Below are 26,517 nucleotides of genomic sequence, written 5' to 3'. Positions count from 1 at the left end.
GTATAAAATGATAAGACACTTTAAGTTTCCATAAGAAGCACTGTTTCTTATTATCACACCATATACATACAATGAACTTTTTTAAGGGACATGATTTTCCTGAACTTCTTTGCTATTTTATTCCTACTTAATATTCAGTCATTACTAATAGCTTCTTGTTCTGTTGGGTTTGCCTGTAACAACGTATAATAGATACAGTTTATCTTTTATTGTAGTTAGTTTTCTTCTTAGGTAATTAAAACTATTTATATGCCTTTAAGAATAATCTAAAGTAGGATAGGTTTGCTCCTCAGAGGCTTCTGTTTTTAGCATTTCCTTTACCCAGCTGCTGCTACCTTTTTTTCCATTTTTTAATATTTATTTGTTTGTGCTGGGCCCCAGCTGTAGCACATAGTATCTTTAGTTGCAGTTTGTGGGATCTTGTTCCCCAATCAAGGATCAAACCTGAGCCCACTGCATTGAGAACATGGAGTCCCAGTCACTGGACCAGCAGGGAAGTCCCTGCTGCTACCTTTTAAATGCCCAAACACACTACGCTAGCCCCCAGGTTAGGCCCACCTCCTCATAGTCACCCAGTCTAATCTTTTCTTCCTATTCTCCAACTTCTTCAATTTTCTTTCTCATAAATGAGGCCCTGGATCTACTTAGCTAACCTGATAAATCCTTTCATAATAATGTGAGAGCTTGTCCTGGTTGACTGATATTATTTGCATTTTTCAAGAGGAAAGTTCTATAGTAATATGTTAATCCAAGCAATGATATTAATAACTCAACTGTCTGAAAGAGTATTGATTTGGTGGGCCTTTTACCCATTCTCATATTATCTCGTATGTTTGCTATTTATCTGCATGAATACTCACTTGCAAAATTTGTTTGAGTTACTTTGGAGTTTAATGCCAAGTTTAGCAAAATTTAAATGTGTTTCACTTTTTTCTCTCCAAAATATATCCTTGAATATGTATTTGGCTATTACATTTTAAACTATTATAGTAAGAAAAGCATCATTAATATGAATATTTGTTGATTATATATCAAACCCTTATGGAGGAAGACTGTTAAAATAAGTTAAGAAGTCATTGGTCATAATTTGTTTAGCTTGTAACCAGGATGCTCATCTATATGTGCTTGAGTTTTTCTTTTCTTTTCGAAAACAGCTATAATGGATTTCCAGTTCTTAGGAACAATTTATTTGAGAGACCTGAAGGATTTCTACAAACACGAAAGAGCAAATTGCCTTCAAAATCAAGTAGTCCTAGTAGCCCTTCTCCCATGTTCAGAAGAACAAAACAGGTGCTTCGATGATTTTGTATTTTTCATGTAATCACGCATTAGAACAAAAATAAATATGACACTCTTCCTCCCATATTTTACTACCACACATTAAGCTCCCTGAAGCATTGTGAAGAAAATGTAGAATAATCTGACTTCAAAAAATTAACCAGTTCTCTTGTCCTCGAACTTTATTTTACATATTGTATAATACAGATTAAACAGAGGCTTGAATATTTATTAATTATAGACAGATGTTAGGGAAACATTATAAAAGCATGTGAGTTACACTTGTTCAGCCTTCAGTTAAATAAGGACATTTTCAGTATGGAAATTTATTAATAAGATCCTTGCATTTTTTTCCAGGAAATTAAATCAGCCCATAAAATTGCCAAGAGATATTCTTCCATTCCTCAGATGTGGTCTAGGTGTCTATTGCGTCACTGTTATGGACTCTGGTTTATTTGTCTCCCAGCTTATGTGAAAGTATGTCATTCAAAAGTCAGGGCTCTGAAAACAGCGTATGATGTACTTAAAAAAATGCAGTCAAAGAAGATGGATCCACCTGATGAGGTAACAATTATCCTTATTATTTTATTCAAGACTTATGCAGATAAGATATTTTGCGGGTGTACACTCTCAAAACTTCTGTGTTCCAGGTGTGCTACCGCATTCTTATGCAGCTCTGTGGACAATATGATCAGCCTGTGCTTGCAGTTCGAGTGCTTTTTGAAATGCAGAAAGCTGGTATTGACCCAAATGCCATTACTTATGGCTATTACAATAAGGTAATTACTTTGACTTAGGTATAACTTTTGTCATTTCACAACCTTAGTTTAATGGCAGAAATAAATGATGCAGGGCTTTTGTGGTATTTACTTTAGAGTATCTAAAATATAGTTTGTAAATTGAAAATAAGATTTTTTGTTCCATTTTGGGATGTACAGTGTGTTTATTCTTTAGATTAACTCTAGAGCTAATGAATGTTCATTTATAAAAATTATTTCACTAATTGTTTTATTTTGTTGACTGAATAGGCTGTTTTGGAAAGCACTTGGCCTTCAAGGAGTCGTAGTGGATATTTTCTTTGGACAAAAGTGAGAAATGTAGTTTTAGGAGTAGCACAGTTCAAAAGAGCTTTAAAGAAGCATTCAAATTTATCACAAACAGCTCTCTCAGGTAATTACAGGTTTTTAAGGGATGTATATGTTGTACTTTTTCTTTAAAATTAATTGACTAGTTATAATGTACACTATTTGGAAATTTTAATGTTTCAAAATATTGAATGTTTTCTAGTTTTTATTGTCATTAAGCAAATTCTAATATTATTCTTACCACTTAAAGAGTACCAAATGTTAATTTTTTTTCTTGTAACTGTTACCAACCTTTGGTGGTCTTGCTTTAGTGTTCATTAATAATTCATGGTAGGCGTCTTTGTTATAGTTGTATTTTGCTAATTCTGAGACAGTCTTCATGATCAGTATTAGTAGATTATTAGCTTGAACAACAAACTAATATGTATTTTTGGTTATCTCCCTGAGTAGTAAAATGCTGTCAAATTGTGTTCTTAAGCAGATGGCAGTGACCTGGATGCTGTTAGTCATGGCAGCATGGATAGTGGTCATGGGACACACAGTGTGGAGCAGGCACCTTTTAATACGGGTTTAATCAAAGTGTATGCTTCCGATGATAGATCTAGTACAGGTTTGTGTGTGCTTATGTATACATTTATTGCAATACATTTTAAGAACTAAGTTTGCTAACCTGTCTTTTTTAGATTTTAATTTTCAATGGTATATTTGTCTTTTTAAATTTTATATGGTAGGCGTTTGATAGTATATTTAATATCTATGTAATTTTATGCATTCTCTACCTGAGTCAAAATGAAAGGTTAAGAGAGTTTGAGTTTTTAGCCCATGATAATCCAGTTAACTCTGAATAGCACAGAGGTCTCTTTATCATATCCTTTTCTTAGGATAAGTTCTTTGTATTAGGAGCATGTTATGAGAGTTTTTTTTTATGTTATTAGGGTTTGAAAGAAAGAAACTTAGATCCCTAATCTGAGTTAATAGTACCATATCAGCATCAGTTTCCAAGATTTAACAGTGTTCCATGTTTCATGCAAGATACTATCATTGGGGGAAGCTGGGTAAAGGGTACAAAGGAACTCTTCCTACTGTATTATTTTTGCAACTTCTTGTGAGTTTTCATCTATATTAAAAATCACAGTAAAAATTTAAACATATTTAAAACTTACAGCATTCTAGCACTGAAGATAGCATTACTTTCATTAAAAGATTTGTGTGTAAGCTTTCTGTAAGTATTATGAAAACTGATACACATAAAAAATATGTTATTTGAATAATTCTGCCCTTTTCATTTGTACATTATAAAAATTAGGCATGATTTTTGAATATAGTGTAAGAGCTTCATATTAATGAGCAGAAACTTTAAACTTAAAAATCCAAGTATTAATAATAAAATATGAAGACTTATGGCTCCATAAGTTTTAACATTATTTTGGTCTATCTCTTTTTATGTGTACTTTTGAGAGTAATAAATATAAGCTGTGTACATTGAAGTATCATTTTCATAGTTCTTCCTTGGCTGGTTTTGTTTCTTGTTCATGCAATTGTGAATTTAATCAGAGTGGTAGTAGTCATCCTCAGGCATTCTCTCTTAAAAATGAAGAGCTCTGTCTTTTAACTGATGGCCTTTGAAAAGGATATCTGCAGTGAAGAACCTAATAAAACCTTGAATTTTATCAAGATTATATTTACATTTTTTAATTTGTTGTTTCTTTGGAAATAGAGCTGAAACTTTGATTAGAAAAAAATACAAACTCAAAATTATAAGAAAGATATTAAGGTAAACACCTAATGATAATAGTTTCTTTAAGTAGTTCTTTGCAAGTTTATAAAATCATTTTATGTGTGGCCTCTCATATAACAAACAGCCTTTTATATTATACCTCTGGGAACTTGAGAGTCAAAGAGAAAGGTTAAGTGGATTACTTAAAATCATGTCTCCTAAGATCGAGAACTAGGATTCAAAACCTTATGTTTTGATGCCAGTCTAGTGAGAACAATTTGCTGAAAATTATAGAGTGCCTCTTTAATAGAACAGTGTATTAGAAGTTTTCTTATATTGGTGCAACATTTGCTTAATAAATTTAACACTAGATTTCTTTTCATTCCCATGTATTTGCACTCATGTGCAGTTCAGTAATTATTCAACTGAATTTTCAGAGAAACTAATTATGTATCAAGAAATTTAAACAGGCCCATTTTTTGGTAAGATCTTTAGACATTTGGCTTCAGTGAACTGTGTGTGGGTGTTCTGTTAAGAGTTCCCTGCAGATTTTTCTTCTCCACTGCTTAGTTGGATCTCAGACCTTCACCTAGAAAGGTCATGGACTTGAATAAAGAATGTTTGGTTTTTCTGTGTCTTTTGGAGCCCAGATAGTAGTGTAAACACACATGGTTACTTTTGACTGTAAAGTGGAGACAAAAATAAATGTGATCATTTTGTGATCATTCCTTTCTTACCTTAGTAGAGGTGGGGAAGAGCTAACAAAGTAATGCTTTCAACTGGAAGTTACCCAGAACATTTTCTATGAGTAAGCCTAAATACCAGTAAGCCTAAATACCAGTAAGCCTAAATATCTTCTAATCCAGTTTCTCTTATTAAAGAATTTTATGGTAAACAACATAGGGTTTTTTTCCTTTTCCAGGTGGCCAGTCTGACCTTGGATATAATTCGCTATCTAAGGATGAAGTTAGAAGAGGGGATACATCCACTGAGGACATTCAAGAAGAAAAAGATAAGAAAGGGAGTGATTCTAGTTCCTGTAGGTTCTAAGTTGACATGGTATCAAATTGTGAGATTGCATTAATAGAAAATGCAAGTTACTTTGTGTCAAAGTACTAATTTTGCTTTTTACTTTCCCATGGAAACTCCTCTTTCCTCACCTTATAAGCCCTCTCCACCACCTAATATTCCAGCATGCAAATACCTTATGTGTGAAGTGTGTGGTCTCAGTGGCAAAACACTCTCCAATCAAACACTGTTCTTATAGTAGAAATCCATATTTCTTCAAACAGTGGCTTTTTCCTGGGGCTTAATAATATTTTTCTTAATGCTTTTATTAGTGGTCTGTGATTTATATTTTTCTCACTTACCTCTCCCCATCAAAAGCAGTGCTTCGTAACTAAAGAATAAATATAAAAGGCATGCATTGTATGCGTGGACCTCATGCATGACCAGTATTTAGCTGTTTGATACACACCTTGATGACTCAATTGACATCACTTATTTCTGATTGACAAATAGATACAGAGGTGTTCAATATTTTCTTATCACTTTTTTTTTAGGTGGAACTATTTAGAACTAAAAGCCACTTCTCCTTATGGCTCCATTGATGTGTATAGATTACATCTAAACAAATTGCATTTTAATCTTTACAGTGTCAGAGTGCGAGAGTGCAAAGGGAAGTGCCGACTGCCTTCCTAAGCTCAGTTATCAAAGTTCTTCCAGTATAGTTCGCCTCTGTGGTACAAATAACAGTGCTGATGAAATATCAGGAGAAAGCACAGGTAAGTGGAATAGTACCCTCCTGTTACATGCAGAGTACCTTGCGTCTGTATTTCTAGTGACTAGTTTTTTAAAGTCTTAATTCTCCAGGGTGTTTTTGTTTTGCTTTATATTTGTGCCGCCTCTCAATGGTACAGTTTAGTAGTTTAAATTCTGTATTTTATAATACAGTTTGTTCAGGCTTTATTATAACAAACTAAGGGGACATACAAGCCACGAACCATCTTTTGAGTTTGGAATGTGGGAAGTTTGGGGGAGGGGAAATGGGAAGCAAGTAAGATGCTCAGTTCTGAGGGTACTATACTTCTCACCAGTTTTTAAATGAGTTCCTTAGTCTTACTATTATTCCTGGTTTTCAGAGGCAAAAGGATAGTTCTTCAGATAGTTTAGATAAGAATATGTAATATTTTTTCTTTCCAAAGCACTTCATATATAGTATTTCATATTTATTATTATAGCAGTGCTTATATTAGTGAGAGAGGAAATATTAGCACGCTTTCAAAGATGAGAAAACTCAGGCATAGTCAGACTATTGGCATGTCACATAAGTTGTCAGTTAGTTAATGGGAAAATCATTTTAGGATCCTGGGTAATATTTGGTCTCACAAACTTTGTGAGGGAACAAAACAGACCTAAGATTCAGTGTTTCTAGTATTTCAGTCTGATTTCATAATTATTTTATTCTTGTATTAGCTCAGTTCTGCATTGTTTTAACTTAGACAATTATTGAAGGACCTGTGCTGTGAAGGCTGAGATATCTCTGTAAATGGCCCTGCTGCTATGATGTCTGTTTTTCTGTTTTAAGTAGATATGCCTCTCATTCAGGCGTAAGCCAACTGTGGCCCATGGGCCAAAGTGGGCCTGCAGCCTGGTTTGTGTACAGGTCCACAAGCAAAGAATGGTTTTTCACACTTTTAAATGGTAAAAAAATCAAGAAGATTACCACTGATTTTGTGACACATGAAAATTAAATGAATCACAGCTCAGTGTTCATCAACAAAGGCTGACTGGCGCACAGCCAGCTCATTTGCTTCCGTCTTGTGTGTGGCTGCTTTGGTACTGTGTCAGCAGAGCTGAGGAGTCGCCACAGAGACTGTATGGCCTGCAGAGGGTAAAATATTTACCGTCTGGCCCTTGACAGAAAAAGTGTGCAGACCCCTGCTGCAGCTGTAAAAAAAAAAAGTGTTAAATGATCTACAGCTGTCTTTCTTCACATTTCTTTGTTAGATAGTTGTTATAACTTAAAGATTAAAAATTGTTTCATTGGTATCATTGCTTCACAGCCATTTAGTTCTTCCTAATCACTGTCTAATTTTGACTCTTAATAACTGGCCTTTGGTAATCTTTGCTTTCTTGTTCTTTTATTCCTTTCTGTTCGTGCTCGCGGTTTTCTTAGATCTATTTTTATGAATCTATTTTCACATGATTGTCAACGAACCTGTATTTCTGACATTTTGTCAGAGTCATCAGCATCTGACTCAGCATATGGCTTTTGATTTTGCCCTCTGTGCTGAACAAGTCACTTTTTCAAAGCCTGTGATAGGTTTCCTAGGTGTTTCCTGGAGTTGTTAGTTTATCCTTAAGATTTTTGACTTGAAAACTTTTCTATCTGTTAAGTACTTTGGGTTTACCACTCCTACCAAAGACTGTATGTGGGATTTATAGGAATAATTAACTTTTCTGTATCTTTTTTCTTGTGTACCAGTACTCCTAGGATTCAAAACACCTTTCAAGGTTCTTTATGTTTTGCAGTACAATATGTGTATATTTTATTTACATCATTACATAAATAAAAGCTTCCAAAAGACGTGGGAATGGAATAACCAAAGACATGTTTTAATGTTTAATAGTTAAAAGCATCACCCTGTAGTTAGTTACTTCATGATTATCTTGGGAATTTTAACATTTAAAAAAGTTATTTTTGGCTATGCTAGGTCTTCGTTGCTGGGTGGGTTGTTCTCTAGTTGCGGTGTGCAGGCTTCTCACTGCAGCAGCTTCTCCTGTTGCGGAGCACAGGCTCTGGTGCACGCGGACTGCAGCAGTTACCAAAGGTGACTGGGCTCCTGGGCTCTAGAACATGGGCTTAGCAGCTGCTGCGCCTAGGCTTAGTTGCTCTGCAGTGTGTGAAACCTTTCAGGGCAGGGATCAAACCCAGGTCTCCTCCATTGGTAGGCAGTTTCTTTACCACTGAGCCACCAGGGAAGCCCAGGAATTTTAACATTTTGATAAATGCATATTGAATTACTGAGCGTTCAAGCACAAAAAAATTTACTCTGAAGTGAAACATACTCTAAACTTGAAAACATACTTTGAAATATGTTCTTAGGCCTAATTCTGCCTTAAGTGTGTTTTAGCTTTTTATCTTTAGCTACTACATTTAGCTATAACATGTCATATTGTAATATATTATGCTGTGTTATAGTCTGGGTTGGTCTGTTGGCTGCAGTTGTTTCCCAGAAGACAGTATTCATTCAGCAGTATTTTTTTTTTTTTGCACACATATTACCTGCTACCATATGCCAGGTACTACCTAGGGTATAGTAAAGAATAAAAAATAAACATGGTCCCTGACTTCATAGAGAAACACATGGGAGGGTTGAGAAAACATTAATCTAATAACATTAATCTAATAACATTAATTAACATTAATCTAATTTACATCAAGTAAATGTGAAAACACCCTGATATTAAATACTGTCAAGAAGGCTGAGAGCATGTAATAGAGAAGCTATCCTGGATTTAGGGGACACTGGTCAAGAAAGCTTCCTTGGTAATACAGTTTTTGAGCTTACATCTGAAGAATGAATAGAAAATAAATGAGGATGTGGGCTTCCCAGGTGACTTACTGGTAAAGAATCTGCCTACTGGTACAGGAGACATAGTAGACACAAGTTCACTTCCTGGGTTGGGAAGATGCTCTGGAGGAGGAAATGGCAACCCACTCTAGTATTCTTGCCTGGATGATCCCATAAACAGAGGAGTCTGGTGGGCTAGAGTCCACCAGAGTCACAAAGAGTTGGACACTACTGAGCAGCTGAGCACACAGGAGTTCTGAAGGAGAAATTGAAATGGAGCATTCCAGGCAATGGGAAGCAGTGTGTCAAGACTGTATAGCAGGAGGGGATTACAGCTTGTTCACAGATCTAAAGAAGGGCAACCCCTGGGCCAGAGCAGCATCCAGCCTAGTCTGGTAGAATTTAGCATGCATATCAACTTAGAATCAGGTAAACTATTCTGCAAATGGCCAAACAGTAAATAGTTTTGGTTTGGAGGCCACATACAGCCTCTGTTGCCTGTTCTATTTTTTAAATTTCTTATTATTTTTGGCTATGCTGGGTCTTTGTTGAAGTGCACTGAGTCTCCCTTGCTGTGCACAGGCTTCCTCTGACTGTGACAGGTGGGGGTTGCGCTCTCACTGCAGTGCGTAGGCTGCTTGTGGTGGTGGCTTCTCTGGTTGCAGAGCACGGGCTCCAGGGCACATGAGCTTCAGTAGCTGCAGCCCCCGGGCTCTGGAGCGCAGGCTCGGTAGCTGTGGCTTACTCGCACAAGCTTACTTGCTCTGTGGCATATGGGATCTTTGCAGACCAGGAATCAAACCTGTGTCCCATGCATTGGCAGGTGGGTTCTTGACCACTGCACCACTGGGAAATCCAGGTGCCTGTTCTTTATGTGTGCCATGTGTACAGCTCTTAAAGTGTTAATACCATTTGAGACTGTATAAAAACAGTCCACAGACCGGTTGGCTCAGTGGTGCAGTTTGCCGACCCCTGGTATAATTGGATAACCAGCTTTATTTGTCTTTAGGCCATTTGCATAGTTCTTACTTTGTGAAGGAACCCTTGCTCTTCTATTTGAATGCAGTCCTTGAGTTTTATCTTCGGCTTACAAGATTCCTCCAGGTCTTTGATAATATATAACCTGTCCAGTAGAAAGTTTCCCAGAATATTAGAAGAAAGTGTATTCTTGGTTTCTTATAGTCTTAATCATAAGCTGATATAGGAAAAAAAGAATATACTTTACCTCTCTACTATTCTGTTTTCCTTGTTAATGCTATTAATATATGTTTATTAAACAGTACTAGTTTGTAGGCTTTTAAGGTCTCTAGTAGTCCCTTTTTATCTCCTATCCTGTTACCTGAATGCATCGTATGACAGGAAAAAAGGCCCATTTTTAGTGATTGCCTGGGTATAGAGAGCTAATTCTGTTGTATAAAACATGTAAAAAGAGTCGTTGACAATACTATGCCTGACTAATGCTTTAGGAGACTCCCACATAATAAGGACAATTAAAGTGATCAAAAGTCTTGATTTCTGCTTCTGGCTAGAAGCAGCGAACAGTGTTTCTGAATAGAAACTGGCTGTTCACATTCAAGTATTATAAACTTGAATCAATATTTAAAGAAAAAATAAAATTATTTAGCCACATCTATGGTCATGAGGATTTAGAGTTTTAAAACTAAGTTTTATTTATAAAGCTCACATAGCTGTCTTTTGTTTGGCTTAGTGTTTTTGGTTTTATTTTTCTGTTTATAGGCAGAAGACTCAGAATCTTAAGGTTATCTAGCACAACCACAATTGTATAACCATTGTTATTTAATCAGTTTGGTGAAATGGACACAAATGCATTATTATTGTTGTTATTATAAATGTACCAAGGGTAAATATTAGTCTTATAAATTTTAAAAAGTAGTGCATCCTTAAATCTCAGAGCGTACCCTTCATATTTGATTTGAATCCCAGTTAGGCCTTCCCTTGTAGCTCAGCGGGTAAAGAATCTGCCTGCAGTGCAGGAGACCCGGGTTCGATTCCTGGGTTGGGAAGATCCCCTGGAGAAGGAAATGGCAACCCGCTCCAATATCCTTGCCTGAAAAATCTCATGGACAGAGGAGCCTGATGGGCTGCAGTCCATGGGGTTGCAAAAAATCAGGCACGACTGAGTGACTAACACTAACTTACTAACTTACTTCTGTCACTTAAGGGCTAGTTAACTTTGGGCTAGGTAATTAATCTCTCTGAGAATAAGCTTTTCCTCCACCCATAAGGATGTTGGAATGATTATGGTGGATAATGTAAATAAAGTGCCTAGTATAGCATCTGTGAAATAGCAGGTACTTGATAAATTGTTGCTGTTGTCATTTTTATTACCGGTATCTTAAATATTTAAGACAACTTATATTTGCATATTACATTTTTCATAGCTAAAGCACTTTTCTTGTTTTTTAGAAAGCACATCTGAGCCGCTCTTAATATCGTCTTTTGAGGAGACAAATGAAACAGGAAACATTCAAAGTAGATGCTTCAGGAAAAGACATAAAAGTGACAATGAGCCTAATTTGCAGCAGCAAATGTCCTGGGCAAATAGAAACCGCAATCTTAGTGGAGGAGTACTTATGGGACTTATGCTCAATAGAATTAACCAGGAAGCAAACCCTGGAAATATGGTTGAAAAATTAGGAGCTGATGCAAAAATTCTTTCAAATGTAATCTCAAAAAGCACAAGACCAAATAGTCTTAATATTGGAAAACCATCTTTAAGATCAAAGAGAGACAGTATGGAAAAGGAATCGAGTGATGATGATATACCTTTTGATGGTTCTAATTGTTTGGCAGATAAAGTGGATTCTCCTGTTATTTTTGACTTAGAAGACTTAGACAATGAAACAGATATTTCAAAAGCGAGGTACATTGTTCCACAAAATCCCAAGAGGAGACAACGCTTGAACAGCAGCTTTTCAATGAAACCTTTTGAAAAAACTGATGTTGCCACAGGATTTGATCCCCTCTCACTTTTGGTTGCTGAGACTGAACAGCAGCAAAAAGAGGAGGAGGAAGAGGAGGAAGATGATAGCAAAAGTGTTTCAACACCATCTGCTAGGCGGGATTTAGCTGAAGAAATTGAGATGTATATGAATAACATGAGCAGTCCTTTGACAAGTCGAACACCAAGCATTGATTTACAACGGGCCTGTGATGATAAAGTCGCCACTAAGAAAAGTCCAACATTGGTCAAGGCATGCAGAAGATCTAGCCTGCCTCCTCATTCTCCCAGACCAGTGAGACTTACCAAATCTAAAAGTTACTCAAAAAATGAGGACAGGCCAAGGGATAGACTCTGGTCTTCTCCAGCCTTCTCACCTACTTGTCCATTTAGGGAAGAATCTCAAGATGCATTAACCCACTCATCACCTTCATTTAATTTAGATACACTACTAGTACCTAAACTAGATGTTCTAAGAAACAGTATGTTCACTGCTGGAAAAGGAGTTGCAGAGAAAGCGAGCAGATGGTATTCAAGATTCACCATGTACACCGCATCATCTAAGGTAGGTTTATTCGTATTTTCTACGTTTCCTTTTACCCTCCTCTACCACCAGAAGTCCCTTGCTTGCAAAGATGTGTTTTTACCATTCTCCTAAAATGCAGCTTTACAGAAAGGACTCTTGGGATGCATAAGGTTTGTAAGTATCAGAATTTGAACTTAAATAATCACTTCAAAAGGAAAGAATTCACCAACTAAGGTTTTATTTGTAGTTCAGTTTTGAAAGAAAGTGATTTGTAGCTGGAATTAAAGTGCTTACTGAGCTTCATTATTTATTGCCTTCAAAAATTACCAGCTAGGCATAGGATTTTTCTTCCTGGTTAGAGTGGAGTACCTTGTGATACACCCACATACCTCCCAAAGCAAAAAGCTAGATGAAATAGAGAAGTGAAGTGAAAGTCACATCCGACTCTTTGTGACCCCATGGACTGTGCAGTTTATGGAATTCTCCAGGCCAGAATACTGGAGTAGGTACCCTTAAGTACTTGCTTAAAGTCATCACAGAACGGCTAAAACAACTAGAAAAATAGATGGGCAAGATTCTAGAGAGGAGAATTGCAGAGATGAGCTGAAGTCCTATAGCTACTTTTTCCATGAGGGTATTTGCTTATCTGAGCACAGAGTAAAAGGTTGCAAATTCAGGCTTTGTCTTAGCAGAGGACTGTGGAGAGGTGAGGGGGCCAGCAGGACTTTGGGGATCTTGTGGAACTAGAGAGACAAAAATATTTGTCCCTTTGACAAATTTGAGAGTCCTCAGATGCACAAGTGTTTTTCTTTCAAGATGCTTTCCAAATAATGCATGAAACAGGAGTATGAAAAGGTAAGCAAGAAGACTCTGATAAAACAAAGTTCTCAGCAATTTTATGGTGCTGGGAATACAATAATTTAACTGCTGAGAGCTGAGAGGAGTGGAGGCAGGGAATCTTTGGTACACAGAGCAGGCCCTTAGTTCAAATTCTTGCAGAGCTATGCCTTAGACCAAAACTGTAACCTATGCTGGACTCAGCTCAGTCTGTGATTAGATCAAACCAATCAGCCTTTGCTTTAACAGGAAAAAGTATGTCCTTTCCAGAGGAACAGAACATTAACTGGAGTTACAGTTTTTTCTATGTAGTTTTTTATATTCTGTTACCCAATTAAAAATAGCTATACTGGCAGACTTCCTGGTGATCCAGTGGTTCTGCCTTCCAATGTAGAGGACGTGGGTTCAATTCCTGGTTGAGAAACTAAGATCCCCCGTGCCACAGAGCAACTTAGCCCGTGTGCGGCAAGTAGAGTCTACATTCTTGAGATCCTGCGCTGCACAGCAAGAGAAGCCCACACACCGTAACGAAGACCCAGTGCAGCCAAAAGAAAAAACAGCTATACTGAGAGACAAGGCCCATAGCTAAAAACAAAGGAAAACCAGATGGTGGAGGAAATAGACCTGCAGGTGATCTAAGTATTTGAATTAGCAAGGAACTTGGAAGTAATTGCAGTATGTCCAAGAAAATAGAGGAAAGGGTTTAAAAAAAAAAAGCTAGAAAGATGGAAAATTTCCCCAGATAATCATCTATTGAACCAGTGTAAATTCTAGAAGCGAAAAAGATATGAAATTAAGAATACAGTTGTTGGATTTAACAGCAAACAAAACACAGGAGAAGAAAGATTAGTGAACTTGATGGGAGTTAGTAGAAAATATCCACACGGAAGTATAGATAGAAAAAAAAAAAAGGGGAGGGAAATATTGAAAAGAATGTGCAGTTTAGTGGAACTGCCTAACACTGATGTAATTGAGTTCCAGAAGAAGAAAGAACAGGATAGAAAGAAAAATTTAAAAGCTGATTGCCGTGAATTTTCCAAAAGTGATTAAAGATGTCAAGTCACATATTTAGAAGATAAATGAATGTCGGGCAGAATAAGTGCCAAAAAAAAAATAGGCATCTAATGTTAGACGAAAATGAAATGCAAAGAAAATCTTAAAAGGAGCCAAAGAAAAAAGATATATTACCTTCAAAAGAGCAACAATACGTTTCCGGGGCAACTAGTACTGAAGGAGGATTCCAAATGGGTCGCAGCGCAGCCGCTCCCCACAGAGGGAACTTAGATGGTCCCGGGCCACATCCCGGGAAAGAGAACGCAGGCGCCGAGAAAGGTCCCAGTCCTGGGACCGCTCTCAGGCCGCACAGAAGGCGTTCCAGGTCCCCAAGACACCAGAGATCCACATCTCCTTGCCCTTCTCAACTGAAAGAAAGAAGAGCTGAGGAGAAGAAACAGAGAGCAAAGAACGTCAGATAACTGAGGAATACAGAGGGCACAGCAGAGAGAGGAGTAGAAATGGTGACGTTAATGGGATTTGCCTCCACGAAAGGGAAAAAGGTGGATGGCTCTGTAAAGGCCTATGCCATAAATGGATCTCAGAAGAGAAAAGATATGCAGTACATAAGTCGAAAAGGTGGATTCAACAGACCTTTGGATTTCATTGCGTGAGAACTGAAGTGTTGAAGAATGATCTTTTTTCCCTCATCTTGATCAGAACAGTGGATTTTGTATTTAATATGCATCAAAAACAGGATCATAGTCCTTCCTCCTCATAAAATAAGAAAATTTTATTTATGATGTATGTAGTTCACTTACCCTGCCTCAAAAGAAAAATATTACATTTTTTTCCTTTAGGAACTATCATTTGGGGCAGTCATCAACCCCATTTATTTGTCCTTATTCCTATGGAAACTGTATATGTTTTTTTCTTGGGTACTCCTTATGACTTAAAAACACATAAAAGTAATTTGGAAGTAAGTTTCTCAAATAAAGCTTTAATTTATTAAAAAAAAAAAAAAGCAACAATATGAAAACTGATAGTGGTCTCCTGAAAAGAAAGTGATGTCAAAAGATGCCGGAAAAACATCTTGATCAGAGTACTGAAAGAAAATGCTGCCAACGTGTTTTTCTGTACCCAGCAAAAATATTCTTTAAAAATTTGGGTGAAAATTTTAGTTCCACTGTGGTAACATAAGGCCACTAAAACTCATCCCTCAGCTTACAACTAAAAACTCCAGACAGAATACAAAACAGCAACTATCTAAGGATTCTGAAAAATAAAAGTGACAGATTGTGAAGAAAATTTCCTGTTTTCTTTCTCATGCATCTTTGCCCCAAGAGCAGGTCCCAGTCACAGTGTGGCCTGGCATCCTGGCAGCTGAAACGTCAGGAGAGTCCCCATATTTCCCAGAGAGAGGAACCAGGGAAGGCGGTCTCTGGGCAGGAGAGTACGAGGGGAAGCTGTGAAAGGAGTCCTGATTCTGTGTATGGCCCACACAAGCATCTGCCTCACCCTTGAGCTTACACGTACATGGCATACTTGCAGACCAGCATGAGGACAAGGCTTAGAGAATTAAACTGAGTATTAAATCACCACCTACAAAAATCAAAACACAAATTACAAGCTGAACATAACTCAGTTGACTGTCTGCTAAAACAATAGTACAACATTCTCCAAGAGAATATAACAGTACCCAGACTACACAGTAACTTTCATGGGATCCAGAAATAATAACCTGGATTGCTGTGGAAAAGAATAAAATGTGAACAAATAAAAGAGAATAGAATGTAGTTTTCTGGTGATATCATCCTGGACCAGGATTTGCAGGAAAGAAAATTAACAATAAACAAAGGCTTAAAGATAACAGTTATCTAACAGGTATCTGCTTTGATCTAACTAAGAAATGCTGCCGTAAAAATTGATCTCCAGCTCGTTTGTCCAAATTCGGATGACCTTGTAAAGTTGGTTGGTTTTATTTTTCCCCTAGAAGTTATAATGTTGATTAATTGATCATCTGAGTAATTAGGCATTTCCTCTGCCTTAGAAGTGACCTTTTAAATAACTTTAAATATGAAGGAAATTAAGCTTATAATTATGTCCTTAGGATCAAAGTTCTGACCGTACCAGTCTTTCTTCAGTGGGAGCCCAGGATTCTGAATCTACCTCTTTAACAGATGAAGATGTCTGCCATGAGTTGGAAGGAGCCACTTCTCAGGAGAGCAGCACCGCTTCAGGGACTAAGGGAGCTGATTTCAGCAGAACAAGCCTGGAAAGTTCTGCCTCCTTAGAAGGTTTGTCCAAACCCTTCTGTCATCCTGCATTTGATATGTGGTACCTTTACTTTTTCTCCTTTACATTTTTAATTTTGTAAAAGATTTGCATGGCTCAAAGCAACAGAGAACCAACGCACTTGCAGAGAACACTGGCCTCCATCCTCATCCCCTCAGCTTGTTTTCTCCTTGTCCCTCGAGGCAGCCATTTTTGTTCATTTTTGATTTATCCTTTCATTGTTGCTTTTTTGAAAAATATATACTTCTTTAAAAGCATGTGTATTGTGTTTGTGTGTTCTTCACACCTCCTTGTCTTCTTACTCAAAAGGTAACATAACTGTTAAACAATTAACTGTGACTTGCTTTTTCACTTAACACTGTATTCAGAAGAACATTTCATATCTTCACGTAGCATTTAAGGTTGCACAGTTCATCATGTGTGACTGTATCAGTTTATTTTAGCCACTTCCCTGTTGATGGGCTTTAAATTCTCAGTCTTTAACTGTTATGAATAATGCTATGATGCACATATGCCATGTTATATTTTTGCCAGGGTAGCTTTAGAAGATGCTTCCAAGTTCTTCCTTGAAGTGATATTGCCAAGTTCCTTCCTCAGGGGTATACAATTTTGTATTCCCACAGGTAGTGTAGACGAATACCTATTTCCCAGCAGCCTTGTGAAGAAAATATGTTTAGCACACTTGGATTTTTGCCGTCTGATAGGTGAAGAGTGTATTTCAATTAATATTTGTTTATATTTATTTTATAAATTAAATTGCATATCTAGTTGTACATTCAGGAACTATTTCTGTGAACTGTCTTTTGCCTACATTTGACTTTCGCTTGTTGGTCCCCCCACCACCTTTTTTTTTTTTAAGTTTTAATCACTCTTTTTTAAATTAGGGAATTAATCCTTTGTCTTTTATATCAGTGGCAGATGCTTTTTCCAACGGTGTCGAATTTGGGGGTTTTCTTCCCCCACATAAAAGTCTTCAATTTTGTATCATTAAAAGTATCAGTTTTTGCCCTATTACTCCTGGATTTTGAGTCATTGGAAAAGATTTTCCCTTCCCCGAGGTTCACCACTACTTTCTTCAATACTTCTCTCATTCCCTCTTTAACATTTTCTGGGATCAGCAGACTTTTTCTATAAAGGGCCATATCGTAAATAGTTTTAAGTTTTGTGGGATATATATATATTTAACAGTGCTTTTAAAATGTAAAAATCATTCTTGTGATTATACAAAAGTAGATTTGACTCCTGATTTAGACATTTAATCCATTTGAAATTTCTCCTGGTATATGATGTGAGGAATGAATGCATTATAACATTTCTTAAATTTGCATCTCTACTGGTTTAAAAAGCTCTTCTTGCGGAAGTATTCAAACAATCACAAAAGTAGAAGGGCTAGCACAATAAGCTCCCGTGTGTCCTTCACGCAGCTTCAACACTTATCAGCAAATGGCCAGTCTTGCTTTATCTTATCCCCTCTGTCTTCTGCTGCCAACATTTTTTCCTGCCCCACTGAATTATTTTAAAGTTAATCCCAAACAATATATAATTTTATTCATAAATACTTTAGTGTGTATTTCTAAAACATAAGGACTTTAATGTTATATCTTTTTTAACTTTTTATTAAAGTTACTTAATTTTTATAAGAAAGTTGTTATTTGCTCTGTCATACATGTACTGTGTGCATTTTTATGTATGTAAATATTGTCCCTGTCACAAATTGAGAACAACTGAATAACCAGTACCAGGCTAAGATAACAGTTCAGTAGCAGCATCCAGATCCCCCTCTCATGCCCACATCTACTCACCACTCCCTACACGGGTGAGCATTATCTTGACACTATAGCCAGCCATTTGTCAACATTTTTATGAATTCATACAGGATGTAAGTGAAAGTGAAAGTCACTTAGTCCTGTCCGACTCTATGCAACCCCATGGACTATATGCAGTCCATGGAATTCTCCAGGCCAGAATACTGCAGTGGGTGGCCTTACCCTTCTCCAAGGGATCTTTCCAGCCCAGGGATTGAACCCAGGTCTCCTGCATTGCAGGCGGACTCTTTACCAGCTGAGCCACAAGGGAAGCCCTTTAGACCTTAGAGGATAGCTCAGTTAGTAAAGAATCTGCCTGCAGTGTAGGAGACCAGGGTTCAATCCTGGGTTGGAAAGATCCCCTGGAGAAGGGAAAGGCTACCCACTCCAGGATCCTGGCCTGGAGAATTCCATGGACTGTATAGTCTATGAGGTCACAGAGTCGGACATGACTGAGCAACTTTCACTTTTCACAGTATGTATCTTTTGCGAAGCATTCATTTTTTAAAACAAAATTTTAATATCATCATATTTCTTAATGTGTCAAGGTTTATTACACAATGTATAAAATATATACATAGTTTAAACTTTCACAACTATCTCATAAAACTCTTTATAGATGGTTAGTTCAAGTTGAGACCCAGACAGGATCTATTTGTTGCATTGTTTGATGTCTGTTAACTCCCTCTCATCTTCATTCCCTGTATTTTCCCTCCCTTGTCATATACTCAGGTGATTAGCTCCCCCCTTATTTTTTTCTAACATACAAGAAGAGTTTATTGAACTAAGTAAGATAACCTCACATCCTGATTCACTTTGCTAAAAAGAATATTCTGTACTGTAAATTGATCAGATACAAAAGGTAGACTGCCAGCATAAATGATTGAATTAGTCAAGGCTAATAGCAATTTTGAACTAGCTTTAGCAGAGGGAGGCGGAATTACAGAAGGTTCTTGGGCGACCATCAGGAAAGAACAGATGACCATTTCTAAGCATCCAGGATGATACGAGGCTTCCGCGCTCTCTGCATCTCTCTGAGGCAGGGGCTTCGGCTAACGGATGGTCTAGAGCTTTTTTCCTCTTGTGATTTATTTGCTGAAGCAGTTGGATCATTAGTCTCGATTATGCTGATTGCATCCCCATGGTGGTATTTCATGTTCTCCTTTCCTCTCTGTTTCTTGGAACCGCTAGTTTATACCGTTACTTTGTTTTAATACCTTTATATTTATAAAAAATACCAGTGTTCATTCATAAAATGTAGTGACTACAGAGGAAAAAGTATAGAAGTATAGATTACCTCCAGTTTTCCTAACTAGATAGAGCCACTGTCAGCAATCCACCACAGAACTATTCTCACTCTTTGTTGCTGTCATTCTAATACCTACTCATATCTTTTTGCTGTTGAGAATATACGTGGAGACTCTTCCCTAGTGCTTAAGAGCAAGATTACTCTTACAGATTTTAAAGAGTCTTACAAGGCAGAAAGTTGCCAATAATTCTTTTCATGATCTGAAATAAGATCAGCTGTTTATACTTTTTAAGCCTTAGAACTAAACACTTTGTTATATCTTAAACATGTAAGAACAGAAACAGCAAAATAGTAATTACAAACAACCAGTATGCTTTCTAGCCTGTACATGCAACGTGCTTAATAAGTGAGTAATGAAAATAAGTGAGTAATGAATTAAAACACACTTCCTTAGGTGTATACGCAAAAGACAAATGCACACTTGGAAAGCATTTTTCATTATTTATGTGTTTTTTCTTAAATTTTGAATAGGACAGTTTGATATTTTACCAGAGGATTTATGAGAATGAGAGATTCTCACATCCTTTCTTATTAATTTTAATGGTTTTGCTGTTTGTTTTTTAATAATGAACAGGATCCTTATCCAAGTTTGCCTTACCTGGGAAATCAGAGGTGGCATCTTCCTGCAACACGAGTAATACAAATATCTTCCAGAACTATGCAATGGAGGTACAGTTTTAATCAAAAGAATATCTTCATGTGCTACTTAATAAAATTTCTTAAATATTGATAATCTCTGGTAGAGTGATAAAATTAAATATATGGCATCTGAAAATTTCAGAATGTATATTACACCTGAGTAAACTTAAAATGTCTATGACTTTTTCTGTTTAGAAAAGTTCCATACTTTGATTGCACTTTTATTTTCAGCATTTATATTTGACCCTTGTTTTATGTATGTCCTCTTTCAATAGTTATTTCGCTTCTTAAACACTTTTAACTAGTTTCACTGTGTAGGCACACTTTTTGGATGAGGATACTGGGAGTGGTTTTGGCATTTGTGTCCACTTTTTCCATCATGTTTTTCATTCTTTGTATCAGTGTAATATATAAATCTGCTGGATATGCTGCTATATCCCATTTTCTTACAGTGAAAAGGTTTTACTTTTATACTTGAAAATTTCCCCTAATTTTTGTGCAAAAATTGCTTCAAATACATTTGTGAGTGTTGCTATTTCACACTAATTTGCATAAATTTGGAAAATAAATTTGCATGTAGTTGGAAATAAATGATGAACACTAATGTTGCAATTACAGAGTTTCTGATGGCTTCAGGAATTCTATATTTTATTAATGTAATGACAACAGTATTTACATTTCTCTCTAGCAGTGCTTCTTAAACTGTCTATAATGAAGGACCAGGGGTTTTTCGGTTGTTGCTGTTTTTAATTTCCAATCTGTCATGGCTGATACACTTGTAAAATCTGTTGATCACCAACTTAGCTGTTGCAAGAATGACCAGTGACTTTATACGTCCCCAGATCCTCTTCTCAATTTCTTTACTTAGCTCCTCACAAACCAGTAAGAGTTTGTAGACCACCTCTTCTCTGGTGACCACACTTTGAGTAGCACAGATCTATAACATGGAATTACCAGTACCTGTTTTGTGTATTAATAAATGAATGCTTGGGTTTAGTTTTCCATTAATAAAATTGTGTGTTTGTTTGTGTGTGTGCTATGCTAAGTCTCCAGTTGTGTCCAACTGTTTGCAACCCTGTAGACTGTAGCCCTCCAGACTCCTCTGTCCATGGGGTTCTCCAGGCAAGAATACTGGAGTGGGTTGCCATGCCCTCCTCCAGGGGATCTTCCCAACCCGGGGATTGACATCTCTTATGTCTCCTGCATTGGTAGGTGGGTTCTTTACCACTAGTACCACCTGGGAAGCCAAATAAAATCATGGCACATTTTATAGTATGTAATTATAATGGTAAAGATGCTCACTTAAATGCAAGTTTCCCTTCCAGCAAAAATTTTGGAATAGACTTAGCTGAAGTAGTTAAAGATGAGTGTATTATATAATGTACTGATAAATCCATTTTTTTGTTTGTAACTTCTAAATCATTCTGAATTTTAGTTTTCCAATAGACTTGTTAATTGAAATAATTTTATGCACTCACTAGCTTACTTTGTAAAGTGCTGTTTTCTCCCGTAGGTCCTTATCTCAAGCTGCTCTCGGTGTAAAACCTGTGATTGTCTAGTCCACGATGAGGAAATCATGGCTGGCTGGACAGCAGATGACTCAAATCTCAATACTACCTGCCCGTTTTGTGGCAATCTTTTCTTGCCCTTTCTGAATATAGAGATAAGAGATTTAAGACGACCTGGAAGGTAATGATTTACGTGTTTTTTTTTTCTTTCATGTTTAAGGATCATGCTTCCTAGACTGTCTCTTTCTCAAAAAGCTCCTTTCTTTCGCATTACAGATACTTTTTGAAGTCAAGCCCATCTACAGAAAATATGCATTTTCCATCCTCCTTTTCAAGTCAGACAAGGCAGTCTTGCATCTCAACATCAGCCTCTGGTCTTGACACATCTCTTCTCTCTGTTCAAGGGAGTTTTGATCTGAATAGGTAATTATGATTATGTGGAACTATATGTTAACAACATATACATTTCCATTTATGACAGAAAAATTAGCTGACCATTTTAAGATTTAAATCCCTATATATAATAGATTTATTATCTTAAATTCTTAGTCCTAATTAAAATAATACTGAAATTCTCTAATAATCTAAATGTTTCAACAGTTAATAGTTTATGGTTTATGGCCTTCCCTGGTGGTCCAGTGGTTAAGAATCTGCCTACCAATGCAAGGGACACGGGTTTGATCCCTGATCTGGAAAGATCCCACATGCCTCAGGGCAACTAAGCCCTTGACTACAGCTGCTGAGCCCCACAGTCTAGAGCCTGTGCTCCACAATGAGAAGGCACTGCAGTGAGGAGCCTGTGCACCCGAACAGAGAGTAGCCCCCACTCAGCACAGCTAGAGAGAGCCCACGCACAGCGGCCAAGACCCTGTGTAGCCATAAGTAAATGAACGATTTTAAAACCAGTTTATACCTCAATCCCCAGAGCTTAAGCTGTATAATTCATGATTGATAATGTTTACTATTTTAAAGGTAAAAATTCTGTAGAACACTTGAGGTTTAAAATGAACATCTTTCTCTTATCTCTGTCCTCTCTCTTGAGGAATTAAGTCAGTACTGAACTGAACTGAACTGAACATATTTCTACTTTGTAGTATTTAATTTTCTACTTAGGAATATTTAATAACCTAAGAAAACATTTGGAGATGTTAGATGAACTGTCAAAATCAAACTAAGGATTATACAGTAAGCCTAATACAAGTAAGTCTGTGCTTAGAACAAAGGCTAGTATCGTCTCCATTTGGAGAAGTGCCAACTGCAGCGAATAGGGCTGGGCAGAAGTCACACTGGTAACTGCATGTGCGGAAGAAAGGGCATGCGTGGCCCTGGCGGGCTAGCGTGGCCTGCCAGCCTGCTTTGATCCTGACTGCTCAGACTACAGAACTGCGAGTCTGGGTGTGTGCATTCTCTCATCACAGGTCTGCTGTGGCCCTTTCTTTGACTGTTTCCCACTAGTTCTGACTCCTGGAGGAATAGGTGCCTGTTGTTTCTGGTTTGTATCCCTGGGCCTACTGTGGGTTCTCAGTATAAGTTGTCCACTAAATGTTTTGAACAAATGAATGACTTATATTTAAAGTTTACAGGATAAAAAGGAAATTTAACATGACTAGGCTACTTTAAACCGTATCCTTTTTCCCAAGCCAAAGCCAGATTACATCTTTCCTTTGTTTCACTTTGCTACCTGCAGGTCTGATTCTAAAGAGAACATGGTCAGATGAAAATAAATCTAGAGAATGATATGTTTTTTTTTCCTTTTTTAATGCCCAAGCAAATCTAAGCCACTGGAAAATACATGTGCCCGAAGTATTCAGATCCCTGCTGATAGATCAAAAGCAGCTATGTCAAAATGTCCGATATTTCCAATGGCCAGGAGTGTTAGTACTTATGGCACCTTGGATAAGGAAGACATTGGAGGGCAGAAGCTCGTTCCTACAGGCAGCCTGCCAACTACTTTACAAGGCGCTGCAGTACGTATTTCAGTGTTTTTCAGTTTGGATATTGATTATTTGCATTTGATTTTGTTCCCCTTGTACTAAGCAGCCTCATAAGCTTCAATTTTATTAAGAAGGGTATCTTGTTATATTATACAATTACATTTCTAATTATGTAGAAGTCATTGACAGGCATATAAAAGAATGATTTAGTATCATCATCTTGTATTTGCTCTTTACAGTTTTTATTTACTCAACAGGATTCTTTAGGATTAGAATGGCACCTCCCAAGTCCAGATCCTATCACTGTTCCATATCTTAGTCCACTGGTGGTATGGAAGGAACTTGAGAGCTTATTGGAAAATGAAGGTGATCGTGCAATAACAGTGGCAGACTTTGTGGATCATCATCCAATTGTGTTTTGGAACCTGGTGTGGTATTTTAGACGTCTTGACTTACCCAGTAATTTACCTGGATTGATTCTTTCTTCTGAGCATTGTAACAAGTATTCAAAGGTACGAGAGTAAGAATTATCTAAAATTCAGTGCTACTATCACCACTGTAATGTTTGCATATTCCTAATGACAAAAAAGTAATTTTATGCTAAATATTTTTAGTAACCATCCGAATCAATAAAATTCTTGTAAATAATTTTTCTTCTTGCAGTTCAGCAGTAAGACAGTCATGTTTTTTGGACTTCTTATAAACATTTACACAAAATGGGCTTGGCTTTCTGTTACAGCCTCAAGAATAAACTGTAAATGACTCTTATAAGATGACTTTGTGAGTTGGCTCCACTCATGCCTCATAGCTCCTTCAAGAAGAAGCCTAGCGCTTTAGGAGGACGTCTGTAATTCACGTTGCAGTCGTGTGCTAGCTGCTGTTCTCTTCATCCCTCTGAATTGTCATTTAACATTTAGGTAGTTTGTTGTATGCCCACTTGCATTTTTGATATGTTCTTTCCTTTTTCATTATGCTGTTACTGCCACTAAATGGCAAGGTCTCAGTTTAGGAGCTTTGTGTTCTCTCTTGTGCTTCACGTCTATGACTGTGCGTGTGTTTGGATTGTCAGTGAAGGAGTGACTGAGAGGTTGACTGAGTATCTGTGCTGCGGCCTTGAAATGTTGGAGAATGGGGCTCCTGGATTTATCTTTCTGTGGAGCCTCAGTCGAAAGCTGGTCAAGACTACCTCTTCATGATCTTAGTACTTTGTTAAATCTGTGACTTTAGGGACCACTGACTTCTCAACTCAACTCAGGTCATCTCCCTGCAGTAGGTTATAAAATGTATACAAACCAATGGTTTTTCTGTTCTTTTCTCTTTTGCACCCATACATCCTAAAAAATATTTTTAAGGATCTTTATAAAATATTTACAAAACATTATCATGTAAGGATCATTAATGAGTATTTTTTAATTCTTCAACACAGATTCCTCGCCACTGTATGTCTGAAGATAGTAAATATGTTTTAATACAGATGTTGTGGGACAATATGAAATTACATCAGGATCCAGGACAGCCCTTGTACATCCTCTGGAATGCGCATAGTAAGTGCTGTCATAGAATGCCCATTTCCTTCATATAAGAGTACTCTCTACTTGCTTTAAATAGCCTAATGTGCAACTGACTTTTATTTTATTGTACTACTTTTTGTCTTACAGGTCAAAATCGTACTCTTTTGTTTGAGAGTGAGTGTTAAGTTTGATGTTTTTGGTGTTATCTGCTATGGAAGTCCAGGGGTTTTTGTTTCTGAGTGATGCTTTGTGTGTGGTGGAGGGGTTACATTTTGTACAGTTCCATCTTTAGCACATTGCTTGTCCCTATTCTTTTTACCTATTTTTTTGTTTCCATCCCAGGCTGCTGATTTAAAATTCCTTCCAGGGGCTGTAATACGGAAAATAGTATTTTTAGTTACTGTGTATTTGAGACCACAAAAAGCTTATTTTTATCATTGTTTGTCTTATTTCTTCCTTTTTTTCTTTTCTTTCTTCATTCGTAGATTTCAGTTCTTTTATCTATTACACTTAATTTATTTTTACTGCTTCGTAGCTTTTTAAATAGCTATCAGTTGCTGCTTAATTACATTCTGCTTTATACACAGAACATTTTTGTTCATCTGCTCTTTTGTTCTTTTACAGCCCAAAAGTATCCAATGGTCCATTTATTGCAAAAAGGTGATAATTCATTTAACCAGGAACTGTTGAAAAATATGGTAAAAAGCATTAAAATGAATGATGTCTATGGACCAATGAGTCAGATTTTAGACACACTGAATAAATGTCCTCATTTTAAAAGACAGAGGTAAGTCATTCTCTTAAGTGAATATATTGTTCCTCTAAGCAGATTCATATTCTTTGGTGACTTGTTAGAATATCTCATGCTTATATTAACATAAAAAATTTTATAGATATATACAGATGTATGAATAGTAATCTGTCTTCTCCATTCGTTTTCTCCCCTAGGAGTTTATATAGAGAAATACTATTTCTCTCACTGGTGGCACTGGGAAGAGAAAACATCGATATAGGTAATTCAGCATAATCTAAAACATGGAATACTTATATACCATGGTATAGTTTTCAAAATGTTTTTAGACTGGTAGTATTAGTTTAATATGATTATATTTAATATATTAGAATGGTTTCTCTTCTAATATAATGTAAAAGATACTTTGATATTTTGGTCATGTTGGTAGTAACAATGATAAATGATGAAAGCTAACATTTTTTGAGGGCTTATGATGTGCTTTACATTGTAGCAAGTACCTTCCATGCTATATCTCATGTAATTCTCAAAAGTCTTACGGGGTAGGTACTGTCATCACTTCCATATTGCTATTGAGGCAGCTGAGGATCCAGGAGGCTAAGTAGCTTGAACTTGGGTTTCCCAACAATAACAGAGCCATACTTGAACAAGCAGCCTTAATTTCCAATCCTATGCTTTTGACTATTGTGTCATATCACTAACAGCATTAAGCTTGTTTCAGAAAGACATAAGGCAGCTGAGTGTGTATTTTAGGAGGCCTCAAACATTTTTGGTTGATCATCTCTCAGTT

General features: G+C 36.9%; 1 protein-coding gene and 1 pseudogene across 23 annotated transcripts in view; both read left to right on the top strand.

The window, feature by feature from the left end:
* The window catches only part of DENND4A (DENN domain containing 4A), a 109,347-nt gene that overhangs the window by 77,332 nt on the left and 5,498 nt on the right, over nucleotides 1–26,517 (top strand). For 3 of the 23 annotated variants that reach the window (XM_069595419.1, XM_069595420.1, XM_069595421.1), the window contains 18 exons: nucleotides 1,155–1,290; nucleotides 1,636–1,842; nucleotides 1,929–2,057; nucleotides 2,307–2,448; nucleotides 2,845–2,973; nucleotides 5,003–5,119; nucleotides 5,736–5,864; nucleotides 11,085–12,184; nucleotides 16,086–16,272; nucleotides 19,959–20,053; nucleotides 21,537–21,712; nucleotides 21,787–21,954; nucleotides 23,300–23,498; nucleotides 23,723–23,977; nucleotides 24,892–25,009; nucleotides 25,124–25,150; nucleotides 25,601–25,763; nucleotides 25,925–25,989. In XM_069595419.1, the coding sequence (XP_069451520.1) occupies nucleotides 1,155–1,290; nucleotides 1,636–1,842; nucleotides 1,929–2,057; nucleotides 2,307–2,448; nucleotides 2,845–2,973; nucleotides 5,003–5,119; nucleotides 5,736–5,864; nucleotides 11,085–12,184; nucleotides 16,086–16,272; nucleotides 19,959–20,053; nucleotides 21,537–21,712; nucleotides 21,787–21,954; nucleotides 23,300–23,498; nucleotides 23,723–23,977; nucleotides 24,892–25,009; nucleotides 25,124–25,150; nucleotides 25,601–25,763; nucleotides 25,925–25,989 (3,542 nt within the window). Of the gene's footprint in view, nucleotides 1–1,154; nucleotides 1,291–1,635; nucleotides 1,843–1,928; nucleotides 2,058–2,306; nucleotides 2,449–2,841; nucleotides 2,974–5,002; nucleotides 5,120–5,735; nucleotides 5,865–11,084; nucleotides 12,185–16,085; nucleotides 16,273–19,958; nucleotides 20,054–21,536; nucleotides 21,713–21,786; nucleotides 21,955–23,299; nucleotides 23,499–23,722; nucleotides 23,978–24,891; nucleotides 25,010–25,123; nucleotides 25,151–25,600; nucleotides 25,764–25,924; nucleotides 25,990–26,517 lie in introns of all 23 variants that reach the window. The other 20 variants (XM_069595416.1, XM_069595417.1, XM_069595418.1 and 17 more) reach the window with 10 other exon arrangements.
* On the top strand, nucleotides 12,980–14,718 carry LOC138443990 (U4/U6.U5 small nuclear ribonucleoprotein 27 kDa protein pseudogene; annotated as a pseudogene).

This window comes from Ovis canadensis, chromosome 7, assembly GCF_042477335.2.
Source record: "Ovis canadensis isolate MfBH-ARS-UI-01 breed Bighorn chromosome 7, ARS-UI_OviCan_v2, whole genome shotgun sequence".
In the NCBI taxonomy this organism is placed as follows: Eukaryota; Metazoa; Chordata; class Mammalia; order Artiodactyla; family Bovidae; genus Ovis; species Ovis canadensis.
This window is presented reverse-complemented; position numbering and strand designations above follow the sequence as displayed.